The following is a 16,922-nucleotide window of genomic DNA, read 5'->3' on the forward strand; positions in this document are numbered from 1 at the left end:
CAGTTCCCAAAGATATGAGTGAACTTTCTCTAAAAATTACTTTTATCTTCCTTATATGTGTCTTTAAATTTAATTTTTATAATCTTTGTAATTCACAGTAATTTGTAATAATCTTGCATAGAAACATAAATGTACATAAATACATTGTCTTCCCCAATACAATTTAAGTTACCTGAATGATTTTCTTTGTAGTATATACTTAAGATTGCATGACAACAGAAAGTAAATAATAAATATTTGCTGATTAAGATAAATTAGAAAAGGAAAGGAGATACCTTTTATGACTATGAATACGCAGAGTAGGTAAACAAGAATAATAAGATCATAATAGATAAAGTGATAAATTTATTATATAAAATTGAAATGACTTCACAAAAAGGAAAATCAGTAGAGATAGAGTTAGAAAGGAAAAAAAGAACAAGGAAAAAGTTTGATCAAATTTCTTAGATAAAGACCTGATATGAAAGATACATGGGGGGGGGGGGGCGGCTAGGTGGCGTAGTGGATAAAGCACCAACCCTGGAGTCAGGAGTACCTGCGTTCAAATCCAGTCTCAGACACTTAATAATTACCTAGCTGTGTGGCCTTGGGCAAGGCACTTAACCCCATTTGCCTTGCAAAAACCTAAAAAAGAGATATATGGGAAATTTATATAACTATATGTATTAGTCATTATAATTTTTTTTTAAAGATTACAATATCAGAGAGGTGATGCCGCAACAAGCATGTGAATTGAACTTGAGTGAGAAGGATGTGGTGTTAAGTCACCAGTCTCACTTTCTTCTCCAGATTCATCTGAGTTCAGTGACCCAATATGAATCAAGTTGACCAGAGATGGCCCTGGACACAAGGCAATCAGTGTTAAATGACTTGCCCAAAGTCACACAGCTAGTAAGTGGCAAGTGTCTGAGGCAAGAATGGAACTCCCATCTTTATGACCCATTAAGCTATAGATAAATATTCAACAGATATAAACTGGCAGGAGAGGCTAAGGATAGTGATGCAAATAATATAAAAGGAAACAAAGAAAAGAACTTCTATGAAACATTAAATAAATACACAGAACAGGAAAGAGAAAGGTTCAGAAAGGAAGACAAACAGATTACTGTTGGAACTTCTGTGATTAAGCTTAAATAGCGTAAAATTGCACTAAGCCTTTTGGAACAAGCTGTATGCATTTTAAAATAAACCAATTGTGCAAAATGGAGAATCATGGTTTTATAGGCAATCCACTGTTTTGCTAATTGGTTCTACATAGAAACATGTTTGTTGATGCTTAGGCTCATCATTTTAAAGAAATATTTAATAATAAAAATCATGTAATTCAACTTCCTCATTTTACAAATGAAAAAACTTTGCTGTTTTATGAATCTGGTTGGTGACCTTGTCCTGGACCCAAAGCTAAGTAGTGAAAGACCCAGGATTATTAGAACCCATTTCTCCTAAATCTAGTGATCCATATAATATTCTCTCTCTCTCTCTCTCTCTCTCTCTCTCACACACACACACACACACACACAAACACACACAAACACACACACACATCCTCTCTTTCTTTCTTTTCTCCCCTGACATAGTTTTTTCATGCAATTCTATGGCATATTTTGGAGCACATTCTCACATCTCTGGAAAGACAAGCCATGAATTCCCATGTAGTTGTGAATAATGAGTCCTATATTTGCCTGCCACACTTAACTGTGTTTTCTCTTGTTAGTAGGTGGCTATAAATGCCTGAACACACATTAGAAAAGGATTAGTGATAGGAACATTTGAGGGGAAAATCACTTCCTCCCAACATATCCCACTGTTTTATGACAACAAATAACTAATGCAATATCACCTGGGATAAAAGATGAGCAATCAATAGAGAAGAAATCAGAGGAAGTTTGATTGAGAAAGAATACAAACAAGATTTTGAAAACAGGAGAAGTATAAATGAGGGACAGTAAGAAATGAAATATGTAATAAGCTGAGTGGTTAGAGGGGATGTATAATATCTAAAGTCCAAATCATAAGTGGAGGCAAATAATGTTATTATTTCTTCCTTTTTATCACTAACGCCTACATGGTGCCTTTACACATAGTTCATGCTTAAAATTATTTGTTATATTGAACAAAAACAGAAGTTGACTCTATTAGTTAAAAAAAAGTGAACACATAGTTCTAATGCCTAGACCAATTAAAACCAATCTTCCATATTTCCCAAAGAAAGTTAGGATTTACCTTCACAAAGTTTCTGTTTTATTACTTCTCTTATTTTGGAAATAGCAATGTAATCTTCCACATAAAAGACATAGGTCGATGAAGGTTTATTGGCAATGGCTCTAAGTTCCGCATCTTCAGTTTCTGAGCCAACACCAATGGCAAACAAAGTTATTTGATTTTCTCTTGCAGCTTCTGCTGCATCTTTCACTTCATCTTGGGATTTTCCATCAGTTAAAACAATTGCTATTTTAGTTAGAAATCTTGGTGATTTAGCAAAAAGATGATCAAGGGCAAACTGAATAGCTTTTCCTGTCCTTGTATTGCCACCCAAGTACTGAATGGATTCCATTGCTTCCATTAAGTTCTCTCCAGAATGGTGGCTTCCCAGAGGAATCTCAAGTACAGGATAGTCACTGTACTGGACCACACCAACCTGAATAAATTTTGGCCCTATATCAAAATTATTTGATATATTAACAAGCCATTTTTTTACTATTTCAAAGTTTTCAGGACCAACACTATAGGAACCATCTAAGATGAACACCAAGTCTGTTGGAGCTGTTCTGCAACCTAAAGCCAAAAAAAAGAAAGAAAAAATATATTTATTATTTAGGTATCTAAAAAACAAAACAAAAAATAACATCAGGTAATTTTAGAAATTTCACAATATTTATAAAAATTACAAAAATCAAACTTAACAAGTTAACAAACCAAACTCTCTTGTGGATATAGAGATAATAAGTAGTTATTGAAAGAGAAAGGAGTAAACTGACAGGAAACCAAAAAGAATTTTGCTATATATCTTAATTACTCATGTAATGGTTGCCTTAATTGACAATTAGATTCCTATTTTAAATGCGAAAGTATGTTGTTATCTTTTGGGAAATGCTGTGAAGGAAGGGAGGAAAGGAGGAAGAGAGGGAGAGGGAGGGAGGGAGAGAGAGAGAGAGAGAGAGAGAGAGAGAGAGAGAGAGAGAGAGAGAGAGAGAGAGAGAGAGAGAGAGAGAGAGAGAGAGAGAGAGAGAGAGAGAGAGAGGAAAGGAGGGAAGGAGGGAAGCAGGAAGACAGGTATGGAGGGAGGGAGGGAAGGAGGAAAAGAAGGAAAGAGAGAAAGAGGGAAGAAAGGAAAGAGCAAGAAAACAAGCATTTTTAAAGCCCCTACAATGTGCCAGGTTCAATGCTAAGTGATTTATAAATATTATTTAATTTGATCATCACAACAATGCTGGGAGCTAGGTATAACTATTATCTGCATTTTGTGATCGAGGGAATTGAAGCAAACAGAAAAACAGTGATTTATCCAGGGTCATACAACTAGTGTCTGAGGCTGAATTTGAACTTAGGTCTTACCAGTATTCTATCCTAATTGCCTCTGTCACTCTGCTTAAGTAGACATGCTATGGAATTCAGACTCAAGATGGTAGCTTGGATTAAATCCTGTCCTAAACACTCACTGACTGTGAACCTGGACATGTCAACAAAGTTCACTAATCTTTGACAAAAGTGAAGATAATGACAGTTAGGGCACTCAGCTCACAGGATAACTGTAAATTCCAAATGAAACAATGTATGTAAAGTATATTTCAAACCTCACAGTATATAAATGTCAGGGACTTTTATTATCATTATTATTACTTTATCCTTATTCTCAGTGATATGGGTACACCCTCCACTGATACATGACCCAATCCACACACACACACACACACACACACACACACACACACACACACATATGTGTGTGTGTTTGATCCTCATAGGATCCATCCAGCACACTAGCCTCCTTCCTCTAAGACTTTGCTGTTTTGTGAATCTGGTTGTTGAAAACAACAACCCTATCCATCTGTCCACTATCCTTTATTCTTGTGACAATACCACCAACCTTCTAGTTTGGTGAAATGAAGAATTTCCAATTTGGACATTGCAAATGGCATGGTATTTTACTAAACATAGATGACTATCTGCCCTTTATGATGCTGACAGATTAAGCTTCTTTACTTCCACAAATCTGATAAGATCATATCACTCCAGTGCTCAGAAACTTCTAGTCCCATAGACTATAAAATAATATCTAAATCTTCCCTAGTCTAAAAAATAATATAAGTTATTTAGTCTGTCACTCAAAGACCCCCAAATCTAGATCACAGGTGCCAGTTTGGATCTTTCCTTCCCTCCTATTATTCTCTTTCACATGTCCTATACTATATAAAACCTGTCTTAATTACCATTTTTTAATAAATATATTTCACATTTGCAAACCTTAATACTTTTACTTATCTCAACAACCATATCTGAAATGTACAAAACCCTACCTGATATTTGCAACAGGGAAAAAAAATAATGTTTTTGTTCTTCATTTTCAAAGAAGACTATGACATCAGGGAGGCAAAGCCATGATGAGTATGGATTGGATTTGAATGAGGGAGTACTGTGCTAAGTCACCAGCCTCACTTTCTCATCCAGAACCATCTGGGGTCTAGTGATCAGTTTTGAATCAGGATGACTGGAGATGATTACAGATGTGAAGCAATCAGGGTTAAGTGACTTGCCCGAGGTCACATAGATAATATTAATGAAGTGGCTGAGGTCAGATTCAAACTCCTGTCCTCCTAACTCCAAGGCCAGTCTTTGGATGATATGCATCAGTTGTACTGAATGCAAATATTAAGAATAAATTCACACTTTTCTCCCCAATCCAGTAATGAATTATACTTTGTGGTCTCAAATGTCTTTTCCTGTCTCTCAGAGGTACAAAGTATTCACTACTGCATGATTAGCCAGCAGAATGGGCCCAAGAGCAATCTGCCATCTCTATTCCCAAATTCTGAGCAAATCTATCTGTACAATCTGACAGACTTCTCAAATTTCAGCCTATATGGGTTATTTGCCAACTGTATGATTTTATCTATTTGATATAAAGACATTTCATTTTTTTTCTCTTAGCAGCAGTTATTTTTCAAAGTCTAAAAAGTCAAGGCTCAGAAGAAATGTCACTGAGATTGGAAAGAGTGTTACTTTTTAAACCATGATTTAGAAGTATTGGTAGCTACTAGATTTCCCAGGAGACCATCACCGGACATCATTACTTACAGCCCTATATCTCTGAGGCAGTTGTTACTACAGTTAACTTAGGAATCAAGGATGACGGACTCAGTTTGAGTTTCTGTGAAAGTTTTTTCAATCAAACTGTTGTAAAAAGAAATTGAGTGATCATCATTCTTACTTGATCTTATTTCACCATCTTCAGCTGATACAAAATCCTGAAGTAATAGAATGAGAATTACTTGAAGACATTTTGTGTGGTGAGCCATGTAGGTGATAGTCCTAAATATCACAGTCTTCTTTACCTGGGGAAAAATCAAAATGTAAAAATTATAATCCCATAAGAATAACTGAGATACCTCATGGCATAGTGGTATGAAATCTACCCTTGAAGTTAAGAACAGGAGAGTTCAAGTCTTGCCTCACACCCTGGCCAAGTGATCATGGGGTAATACTTAACTTCTCAAAGTTCAATTGTAAGAGTATAGGTTACAGAGGAGATTACAGTTTGCTAGTGTGTCAAATCTATCTGAAATCATTGTTGCAGGGTAAGAAACAAATTGAAATAAGCAAACAAAACATTAAAGTTTATTTGTTTGTTGTTTTTGCCTTCCCCAAATTCATAACAATTTAACTGAACAAATAAAATTCAGCTTCATCCCAAAGATTAGACTTGTAAGTAGCTGTTATTAATAAATCTATTTATATTTGATTAAACAAATATTAAGCACCTACTATAAAGACTAGGTACTAATATATCAAAGACAAAAAGCATTTTTTTAGGTTTTTGCAAGGCAAATGGGGTTAAGTGGCTTGCCCAAGGCCACACAGCTAGGTAATTATTAAGTGTCTGAGACTGGATTTGAACCCAGGTACTCCTGACTCCAAGACCAGTGCTTTATCCACTATACCACCTAGCCACCCCTGACAAAAAGCACTTAATCCCTGCCTTCAAAGAGTTTACATTCTATTTTGGATATTGAAGAGGGTACAGCATAAAAGGATATAACACATATATGGCTAAGTTTATGAATCCTTTCTACATGCATAATATGAGGTAAGGAGTAAAGTAACATGGAGAAGAGAGACTAGCCAGAGAAGAAATAATTGAGGAAGAAGAAAACATTGACAAGTTGAGAGAAAAGAGTAAGAGGTTGGTCACTGAAAGGTACAATTAGAAACTGATAAATGAGGTAAGTCTTCTGGGAAAAGGAAAGACAAGGAGAACTTGATAAGATAATCTAAATAAATAAACAAATCAAATTTGACAGGAATGTAGTGTTTAAGAAGAGAATGATATAAATATCTCAATATTCAGATTCAGTCAAATTCTGAAATAAGTCAAAGCAATGATTTGAGGAACATAGAGTTATTGAGATAACAGAGTATCATTTGGGGGGGGATGTCCAGTGAATTTCCCAACCAAAGAGACACATGAAAAAGGTTTTATAGTTTTAGAAGGTGAGAGGGAGGAGGCAATATGAGATAACAAGGCCTGGTCATGAGATCTCACTGGCCCTTGGAAATCAGGACAAGGAAAGTCACTTCATTCTGGCTGTTTTGTCTGTCATGCCTTGAATTCCAATGAAAAGGCAAGGAAGGGGGTTTGAAAGTTAAGGGACAGATCTGGCTCAAGCTGATTTTGTTTACCAGAAGAGATCCTCAGGTGGGGGCTGGAAGAAAGGCTTAATGTGTGGGTTCAGTTTAATCTCATTATGTTAAGGATAGAAATATAAATACATTACTGGAATTTCAAGATTATCTGGATGACTAAGAGGACAAGGAAGTTCATATTACAATACAATTAACAATTATATTAACAATTTTGTCAATATCAATATGAATCAAGATTAAAAAGAGTTTCTCAAAGGCAATGGGAAATCAGAGTCAAAATGGTAAAGGCAAAGACCCATCTGATCTCTCCTTCAAATTCTCCAAATACTTCTAAATAATGACTCTAAACAAATTTTAGAGTGACAGAACCCACAAAATGATGAAGCGAAACAAATTTCCAACCCAAGACAACTTAGAAGGTTGGTAGGAAAGGTCTGTTGCACCAGGATGAGAGCAGAATGCAGTCCAACATAGACCACTAGAGTGAAGACCAGACCTGAGCAAACCAGGAACAGGTTTAAGGGTGACTGAATCAGCAGCAGTAGCATCAGTTGCTGTTACTTCCAGGACTCTAAACCTTCAGACTTTAAAGGATTGAACACCTGGTCAAAAGGAGAATGCAAGGGTTTCTTGACTAGCATGGAGGTAGGACTGATGTTTTGCCCATACTAGGATCACAGTCACATTCCTGAATGTTGGTTCCAGGTTGAGAAGGTGCAATACCACAGTAGAACTTGTGGTAACAGGAAAACTGGACCCTCATCACAGTTACAGGTTAGAAAAAAGTGCTTGTGGTCAATGACAGACCAGAGCACAGAAAAGAACATTAAACACCTCTCCTTAAATCATACTGCCTTGGAAAAACAGAAAACTAACAGGTCCCCAGAAGTATCTCTGAAAACAGTTGACCAAAATCCTTGAAACTTGGGACAGTTTCTTGCTCCATCTAAGAAGCAGACCTCTATTTTAACAGAGTTAAAAAATCAAGTAATATTCTAGGAAAATGAGCAAACAACAGAAAAAAAATCTGTCCATAGAAAGTTACTATGTTTACAAGAAAGATCAAAGTACACATTCAGAAGAAGATAACAAAGTAAAGCTCCTAAATCTAAAGTCTCCAAGAAAAATATGAATTGACCTCAAGTCATGCAAGAGCTCAAAAAGAATGGTGAAGATCAAGTAAGAGAAGTAGAGGAAAAACTCAGAAGAGAAATGAAAGTGATGTGAGAAAATCATGAAAAAAGAGTCAACAGCTTGATAAAGGAGGCATACACAGATACACAAATACTAAAGAAGATAATACTTTTAAAAAACAGTAAATAATAAAAATACAGAAAGAACTGGAAAGAAGAATGGCTTAAAAAGTAGATTAACTAAATGGAAAAAGGACAAAAATTCACTCAAGAAAACACATTCCTTAAAATGTAGAACTAGTCAAATGGAAAAGTGATATTAAAGTTCACTGAAGAAAATAATTCCTTAAAAATTAGAGTTGATCAAATGGAAATTAATGACTTTATGAGAAATCAAGAAACAATAAAAACTAAGGAAATGAGAAAAATAGAAGGCAATGTGAAATATCTCATTGGAAAACAACTGACCTGGAAAAGATGTCCAGGAGAAATAATTTAAGAATCATTGGAAAATCATGATCAAAAAAGGAGTCTAGATATCATCTTTCAAGAAATCATCAAGTAAAACTTTCCTGATATTCTAGAACCAGAGAATTAAATAGAAGTTGAAATAATCCACCGATTACTTCCTGAAAGACAAACCAAAATGAAAATTCCCTGGAATATTATAGGCAAATTCCAGAGCTACCAGGTCAAGGAGAAAATATTGAAAGCAGTTAGAAAGAAACAGCTCAAATACTGTGAAGGCACCATCAGGATAAGACAAGATTTAGCAGCCTCTACATTAAAGTATTAGAGGTCTTGGAATATGATACTTTGGAAGTCAAAAGAGCTTTGATTATAAACAGATTACCCAGCAAAACTTGTCATACCCTTTAGGGAGAAAATAAGAATATTCCATGAAATAAAGGACTTTTACACTTTCCTGATAAAAAGACCAGAGCTGAACATAATATTTGATCTTCAAATACAAGATTCAAGATGTGCAGGGTATTGAGACACTAACCCAAAATGACTACTCAGAGTCCTCTCAAAGTGGCAGCAAAGAGTTAAAATTTAATTTGGTTCTTGCAAGAAGCAGGGCAGTTCCTAACTCTCTTTGAGAGAGAGAAAAGGAAAAGCCAAATTACAGAAGCTGAAGCAGGATTAAAAAAAAACAAAACACAAAAACCACAACTCATCCCCCTCTTCTTTTCTGCTGACCCCTACAATAAATGGTCAAACTTGATGGTCCCAAGAGAAGGGGAGTGTACCTAAGCTTTCCCAGGAGGGTCTGTCTTTGTTTACATCTTATATGGTTAGGATGACATAATTTTTCTAGCTGAAGATCTGGGTTCTCATGCTCACCTGATTCTTGAGAAATAGAAACTGAGGCCTATGACTTAGACTAATTTAGCACCATGTTTCTGAAAAGTCAGCACTTTTGCCCCTCACAAAGAGAAGCATAAAAAAAAGTAAACAGGAAGGTAAAATCATATGAGACCTAATAATGTCAAACAATTTACATTCCAAATGGGAAGATGATACTTATAAAAACTATCTCCTTATTTAGAACAGTTAGGAGTATTATAGAATGCAATAAATAAAGAGGGCATGGAAGTGAGATGAATATGAAGGGAGAACATGTAAAAATTAAAATTAAGGGATGAGAGAGGAATGCACTTGGAAAAAGAGAAAGGGAAAGGTAGAATGGGAAAAATTGTCTGACATAGAAGAGGCAAAGCAAAGTTTTTACAATGGAAGGGAAGAGAGGAAAAGAGGGAAGGTGATAGGGACCTTCATTAGAATTGGTTTAAAGAGGAAACAGGGAAATCTGTTTTATCTTACAGAAAAGTAGGAAGAGAAAGGTATAAGTGAATGTGGGAAGGGTGGGTAATAGAGGGTAGGGAAGATTAGGGGAGAGGGTAGTCACTTGAAGAGGGACAGGGATTAAAAGAGGAAGAGAATAAACAGGGAGAAATGAAGAGAATTATGGCTAACAACAGTGATTGTGAAAAATATTTGAAGCAAATTTCTCTTATAAAAACCTCATTTCTCAAACACACATAGAACTGAAAGCTATTGAACAATGGTCATACGGTCATGTGACAAAAATGCTCCCACTATTGATTGTTGAAATGCAAATTAAAACAATTATGAGGTATTCCTCATACATATTAGATTGGCTAAAACAGAAAAGAACAGTGACAAATGTTGAAAGGAACGTGGAAAATGTACTATATCAATGCATTGATGATGGAGTTGTAAATAGATTTAACCATTCTATAAAGCAATTTGTATAACCAAAGGGCTATAGTATAGAACCATGCATACCCAATGACCTAGCAATACTACTACTAGGCATGTATCCTAAAAGAGATTTTAAAAAAGGAAAAGGACATAAATGTTAAAAAAAATATTTATAGCAGCTCTTTTCTTTTGTCAAAGAAGTGGAAATTGAGAGGGATGTCCCTCAAATGGGTAATGAGTGAACAAATTGTAGTGTGTGATTATGATGGAGTACTGTTCTGCTATAAGAAATGATGAGGATTGGGGCAGCTAGGTGGTGCAGTGAATAGAGCACTGACCCTGGAGTCAGGAGTACCTGAGTTCAAATCCGGCCTCAGAAACTTAATAATTATCTAGTTGTGTGGCCTTGGGCAAGCCACTTAACCCCATTGCCTTGCAAAAAAAAAAGGAAATGATGAGGATGCTTTCAGAAAAACTTGAAAATAATTACATAATCTAAAGCAAAGTGAAATGTATTATGTAACAGCAATATTTTAATGTGATCAACTACTGAATGACTTAATCATTCTCAGAAAAACAATGATACAAGACAGGACCAAAGGACTTAAGATGAAAAATGCTAATCATTCCCATAGAAAGAACTAATGATGAAGTCTGAATTCAAATTGAAGCATACATTTTTACTTTATTTTTCTTAAGGGTTTTTTTGTTTGTATTTCCTTTCACAACATAATTTCCATGGAAATGTTTTGCAAATGATAAACCAGTATAGAAAAGGAGATGTGTTTAGTGTAAGAAAAGGATGAATTATTCAAGTAGAGATGTTAGCAAGCAGTTCTAAATTCTTAAATTCAAATTACTTGAAGTTACCAGATTTTAAATGTATTAGCAGGATGGGGGTTAAAGAATAGGGAGTGACCCCAATTAGTCTTATACCTAAAGATATCGTATACCTTAGGATAGAAGTCCATGATGAAATAGAATTAAGATGAAGTAGTTGCTGAACCTAACAAAGGTGAACTGTATGAAATTGAAAGTTTTCTCTTTTTTTCCCCCCTTAATTGAAAATAGTGGTGTATTATAGAACAGTGTTGTCAAATTCCAATTGAAATAGTGACTTATCCTCTAAAGAATGAAGACTACATCAACCAATAAATGATTGGAGGTGTGAGTTGCACAGTTATGTTTATTATAGTGAGGGGTATGCAGTGCAAGGCATCCTCCTCACTTTCCTATACTAGAATCAAACTTCCCAGGTTCTGATTTTCTTCAAGAAACAGGACTGTTGGAGATAGTCTGGTTACTATGGGAGTCTCTTGGTTTTAAATAGTTTTGATTCTTCTGATATCATTGAGGCAAACACAACAGTACAAACTTCTAGAGTTTGTTCTATGTGGTAATACATGACAATGTGGTACATCCTAACCTGCTATTAGATGGACTAATCATCAGTATAGTCTTTTATCTCAAACCATTATCAATAATGTTGATGTATTATAGATCAGTGGTGTCAAATTCAAATAGAAATGAGACTATGTGTGTGTCCATGTGCATTCATGTATACCCACATGTGTACATGTGTGCAAGTATGTGGGCATTGACAACTCCCATTTCCATTTTAATTTTAAACACAGGTCTACAATACACTGCTATGCACAATTTAAGGGGGGGAAGAGAAATACATAAATGTACACATACATATATAGCCTTTAGATCACATATTAACTTAGAAAAGCAATGTTAATTATCTATGTTTTGTTATATTTTTGTTTATTTGTTAAATATGTCCCAATTACATTTGGGTTCAGACCACACTCAGCAATGTTCTGGGCCATATGTGGAGTCATGTGTTTGACAACTACTTTATATGCATATATATTCTATGTAAACATGTATGGACATATTTACACAAATACATACAATATACAATACGTATAAACATGTATATACATAGAGCATATGTATTGTGTGTATGAGTATTTGTATGTATACCAGATTATGCTATTGCCTTAAAGAGGAGATTATTTGTATAGAAACTATAGCATTAATTAGGACATAGAATCAGCCTCATTTTCCATCACAAAAGTCTACCATCTCCTTGTAAAGAACTGTTATCTCTTTTTATAATCCTATAGCAGCAAGGTAAATTCCTTCATTGCAATTATTTAATTTTTCCCATAATTTGGGAAAAGTAACTAGTCACATCCTCCCCCCCAAAAAAATCCAAAAATTAACTTATGTTTGCATTTGAAATGTTTTTGTACATAGATTTTTTTTAAAAAAAATATTTATTTAAGGCAATGGGATTAAGTGACTTGCCCAAGGTCACCAGCTAGGCAATTATTAAGTGTCTGAATTCAGATTTGAACTCATATCCTCTTGACCCCAGGGCCTGTGCTCTATCCACTATGCCACCTAGCTGCCCCTTATACATAGAATTGATGATGGCTGTTGTCTGACAATTTCTAAAATGAAAAATAAAAAATGAAGCTACATCTGAAAGAACAGATTCAATAGGAGCTATAAAGCAGGAAAGGGTGGAAGACCTGGGTTTTTAACCTAAATATTTACAGATTTTAACCTAAATTTTAAGCTGAGCCTCCATTTTTTCTTAATCTAAGAAAACCTAGTTTTTAACCTAAGTATTTACAGATTATCTTTATGGATTTAACCTATTATTTACAGATTATCTTTTTTGAGAGAAGTAGGAAGGATCACCTCTTTAATTGTAAATACTACCTAAATTTGCTGTACTAACATATTTCTATTTATAGTTCACGTTTTCCTTGAGTTGAAGGAACTAATTTATTATTAGGGACTCCAGGACTAGGCATAAGGAAAAGTTTATGAATAGAATAAGTGCAAAACAAACAATGCTAACTAGTGCTAACAAAGTCAATTCTTTATGTTATTTTTGAACTTTATATGAATAATATCATCAGAATGCCACAACTTTCTTACAGGTTGTCATCAGTGTTAAAAATCAGAATGAATCAATTAACCAATTGGCATTTAAATACCCACTAGATATCATGATGATAAATAATGCTTTCTAATTTGTAAAAATCTGTATTGATACATTTTGTCACCTTCATTATTTACTCTAAACAACACATAGCTATATGAAGTTTGTCTTTAAGCTTTCCTAGTTCCTAATATCTTTTTCTCCCAAAATTATCATGTACTTTTTATAAACTTTGAATATAATTTTATGCATGTTGTCTCTAACAATAAAATGCAAGTTCCTTATAGATAAGAACTGCTTCACTTTTATCTTTATCTCTTGTCTCACAAATAGGAAGAACTTCAGATACTTGTAATTGGTTAACTATAGTGGAAAGACTGCTATACCTCGAGTCTCTAAAATTGATTCCACTCCAAGCTCTATGAATTATGACCTGAGTAAACTTGAAAATTCATTTTGCCTACCCAGACCATCATTTTTTTTTCATTCACAAAAGGAGATAATTAGATCTGATGAAATTTATAGCCCCTTTCCTCTCTAAATCACTGATCCTACTTCATTTGAAAGCTTCTTGAAGACAGAAAACATTTATTGCTCTTTTAAAACATCCTTATAGTAATTAATACTATGCTGTGTAGAAAGTGTACAATCTTAGATTAATTTGATGCCTTATATCACCCAGACCCTAAATAATTAAAACGTTTAAAGCATGAGGCAATCTAACCTATTTTAGAGTATTCATACTTGGGGAAATATCAGAAAAGTGCAAAATAAAAAAATAATAAATGTTGCAATGAACATAACTGATGAAAACCCTCCACAAAATACATCTACCCCCCACCAAAATAGTAATTTAACATAAAGGCTATATCCTTCCACTTTGAGAGTAAGTACTAACATTAACCATTGTATTTAGCAAGATTTTCCTGCTTCTTAATGTTCTTTGTTTACACCATTGAAATTATTTTTCATATTGTCTTTTATTATTGTTGTTGTTGTTTTTTGGCTATATCTTCCTCACCCTGCATCATTTCATAGAGATCTACTCAGTGAAGTACAGTGGGAAAAAACATTTGATTTACAGAGGATCAGAATTCAAATCCAACATTTGTCACAACATATGTGTGATCTTGTGCAAGTCAATACTAAGATACTCTCTAGACCGCTTTCCTCATCTGAAAAATGAGAGGGTTAGATTAGATACTAACTAAAAATCTATGCTTTCATCATATATATATATATATATATATATATATATATATCTGAATTCTTCAGGTTCACAATTCCTTAAGGAAAAGTAATAGTTTATTACATATAAGCATTAAAATTTGTCCATACATTCCTGTCTGATCCATTCCTGAAATCATTCCTGAACTACTATTCTTTAATTCTTTATAGTCAACATTATCTGATTTATTCTTCCTTATTCCTGTACTGCTGCTTCTAACTTTTTCCCCTTTATCATAAATACAATCTCTATAATAATGTTGTACATACAAGTCCTTCCTTGCTTCCAATAAACCCTTCCTGGTTGTGGAATCTCAAGGGATCCATCTCAGTGGATCAAAATATATCAAAAGTACTCCAAATGCATTTAAGGTAAATTTAAATTAATCCACTTGGATTCAAAAAGACTTGAGTTCAAATGTTGCTAAAGATACTTAACTATGTGACTCTGGGCTGGTCACTTTTAAACTCTCTGCCTCAGTTTACTCCTCCTCAAAATTCAGATAATAAAAGTATTTGCCTCACATAATTATGGGTATAAAGTCTGTGAAATACTTTGCAAAATTTGAGCATATCATTGTCATCTATATTTCTTAGATTAAGAAAATAATGGAGGCTCAGCTCAATTAATCAGCAAACATTGGAGAGCTAAAATGACTTGTCTAAGGTCACACTTTCAGGAAATGATGGTGTCAGAAATAAAACTCATTTTATTCAGTTATTCAGAATTGTATTCTTCTACAGCACAATTATTGTCTCTGAATAATGCTCTTCTGTCCTTGATATTAAAAAAAGTAAAAGTTTCCTTCAATTTTGCTGAGCAGAGTTAAATTATATAAGCCACCTTTTTAAGCAAATTAAAAGTTTAACTGGCAAAATATAACTAGATATCTCATATAAATAGTTCCTATGCAATACTAGACAATAGAAAACAGAATAGTTTTTTTTCAGACAAAATTCAAAGCCTATATTCAAACAGAAGTAATTAAATGACTTCCAAAATAAAGTCTCTTTTTTCTCAGAGATTTAATAAAAACTTAGAATCAAACTGTTTTTTCTTGATTAGCAACTATCCACAATTTCTTTCTACCCATTGTTTTTATAACCAATGGGTGGATATATCCATTGTATGTACACAATTGAAATTTATACCTATTATGTTTTTATGAATCCCAAAAGACCTTAAAGTCAATTTCTCTCAGCATCTCAGGCTAGTTAAATTAAAGTATTTTCACTTATTTCAAGACTCAGTGCTACAGTCATTACCCCTACTTCTTCCAAATGATACTTAAGGCTTAGTAGATAGGATTCTGGATTTGAAATTAGAAAGATCTGCCTCAGACCTTCCTACCTTAAGATGGAACTTATCCTTCTTGGGCTTAGTAATTTATCTTTATTAAGGTCTTCCAACCTTCAGGTCCAGGGCTCTATCCAATAAGATACCCAGCTGTCTAAAGTATAATACATATGTAATTTCACTTAGGCTATGTCACCTAAGCAAAAATATAGATAGAAAAAATTATTTGCTTGAACATCAGGGGAAATAAGCTAAAACTTCATTAATATTTATTCAAATAATCCTTGAATCTATTTCTAATTCTTGACCTGGCTGTGCTGCTAACTGTGACATTAAGCAAGTTATTAATTTTCTCTAAGATTCACATTATCTATTGGAGAAGAGTTTGGATGAGATGATCTCAAAGCACTGAACCAACTCTGTAACATGTCATACATCATCATGATCATGTATTAGATATGACTATATCATATAATTATACAACTTCAGAGAATTTGAACTTCAAAACTACATTCTCCAATCACAACTTCCTAATCTTCCAACTTCTCCCTTCCGTTCATTTGTACTAAGCCTACTTGCTACTATCATCAAGACCCATCTCTATACTCTTATCCAATATGATTTAACATACCTCCCTACTTAACTTTGGAGCCAAGTTCTCCTATTTAACAATCATTTATAGACACTACTCAAGAATTCCTTAAACTCAAATCTTTCTGACATTCCTAACCTGAAGCCAATGTAAACACCACCTTCATAATATTTTTGCTTCTATTACTGGTCTGCTGAAAATTGTAGGAGAAAGTTATGAAATGGGGCTGATTTCACCCACTACAAATTTGAGATAGAAAATTTTTGGTGGCTCTCACTACTTCCAAATAAGCATTCTTCTCACCTCTTTTTGATTAAGCTTATCTCCTCCCTGATAGTAACTGATCCCACATTCTTTCCCTGCTTAAACTCCTACTACATCCTCTATACTTATAATAGATGCCACAGTCTTCTACATATTTCACTGAGATTAGGTCTATCATATGAAAACCCACTCAATACCAGTCTTTTGCTTTTCAAAAAAGTTTACCATCATCATATAGTCTTTTCTCTTTCCCTAATATCCCAAAGGAAAAAATATTCCTTTATTTTTGGAAAGACCATATTACTGAACACCACTTCCTATATTTGTCCACACTTCCCTTACATTTTCTTCTGA

The 16,922-nt window shown here is 34.1% G+C and overlaps 1 protein-coding gene across 1 annotated transcript in view; it reads right to left on the minus strand.

The window, feature by feature from the left end:
- The window catches only part of COL21A1 (collagen type XXI alpha 1 chain), a 322,637-nt gene that overhangs the window by 157,946 nt on the left and 147,769 nt on the right, over positions 1 to 16,922 (minus strand). Inside the window, exons 2-3 of the mRNA XM_074237242.1 lie at positions 5,429 to 5,552; positions 2,224 to 2,775 (exon numbers count right to left, since the gene is read on the minus strand). Of these exons, the coding sequence (XP_074093343.1) occupies positions 2,224 to 2,775; positions 5,429 to 5,516 (640 nt within the window). The 5' untranslated portion in view covers positions 5,517 to 5,552. The remainder of the gene's footprint in view (positions 1 to 2,223; positions 2,776 to 5,428; positions 5,553 to 16,922) is intronic.

This window comes from Macrotis lagotis, chromosome 5 (assembly GCF_037893015.1).
Source record: "Macrotis lagotis isolate mMagLag1 chromosome 5, bilby.v1.9.chrom.fasta, whole genome shotgun sequence".
NCBI lineage: Eukaryota > Metazoa > Chordata > Mammalia > Peramelemorphia > Peramelidae > Macrotis > Macrotis lagotis.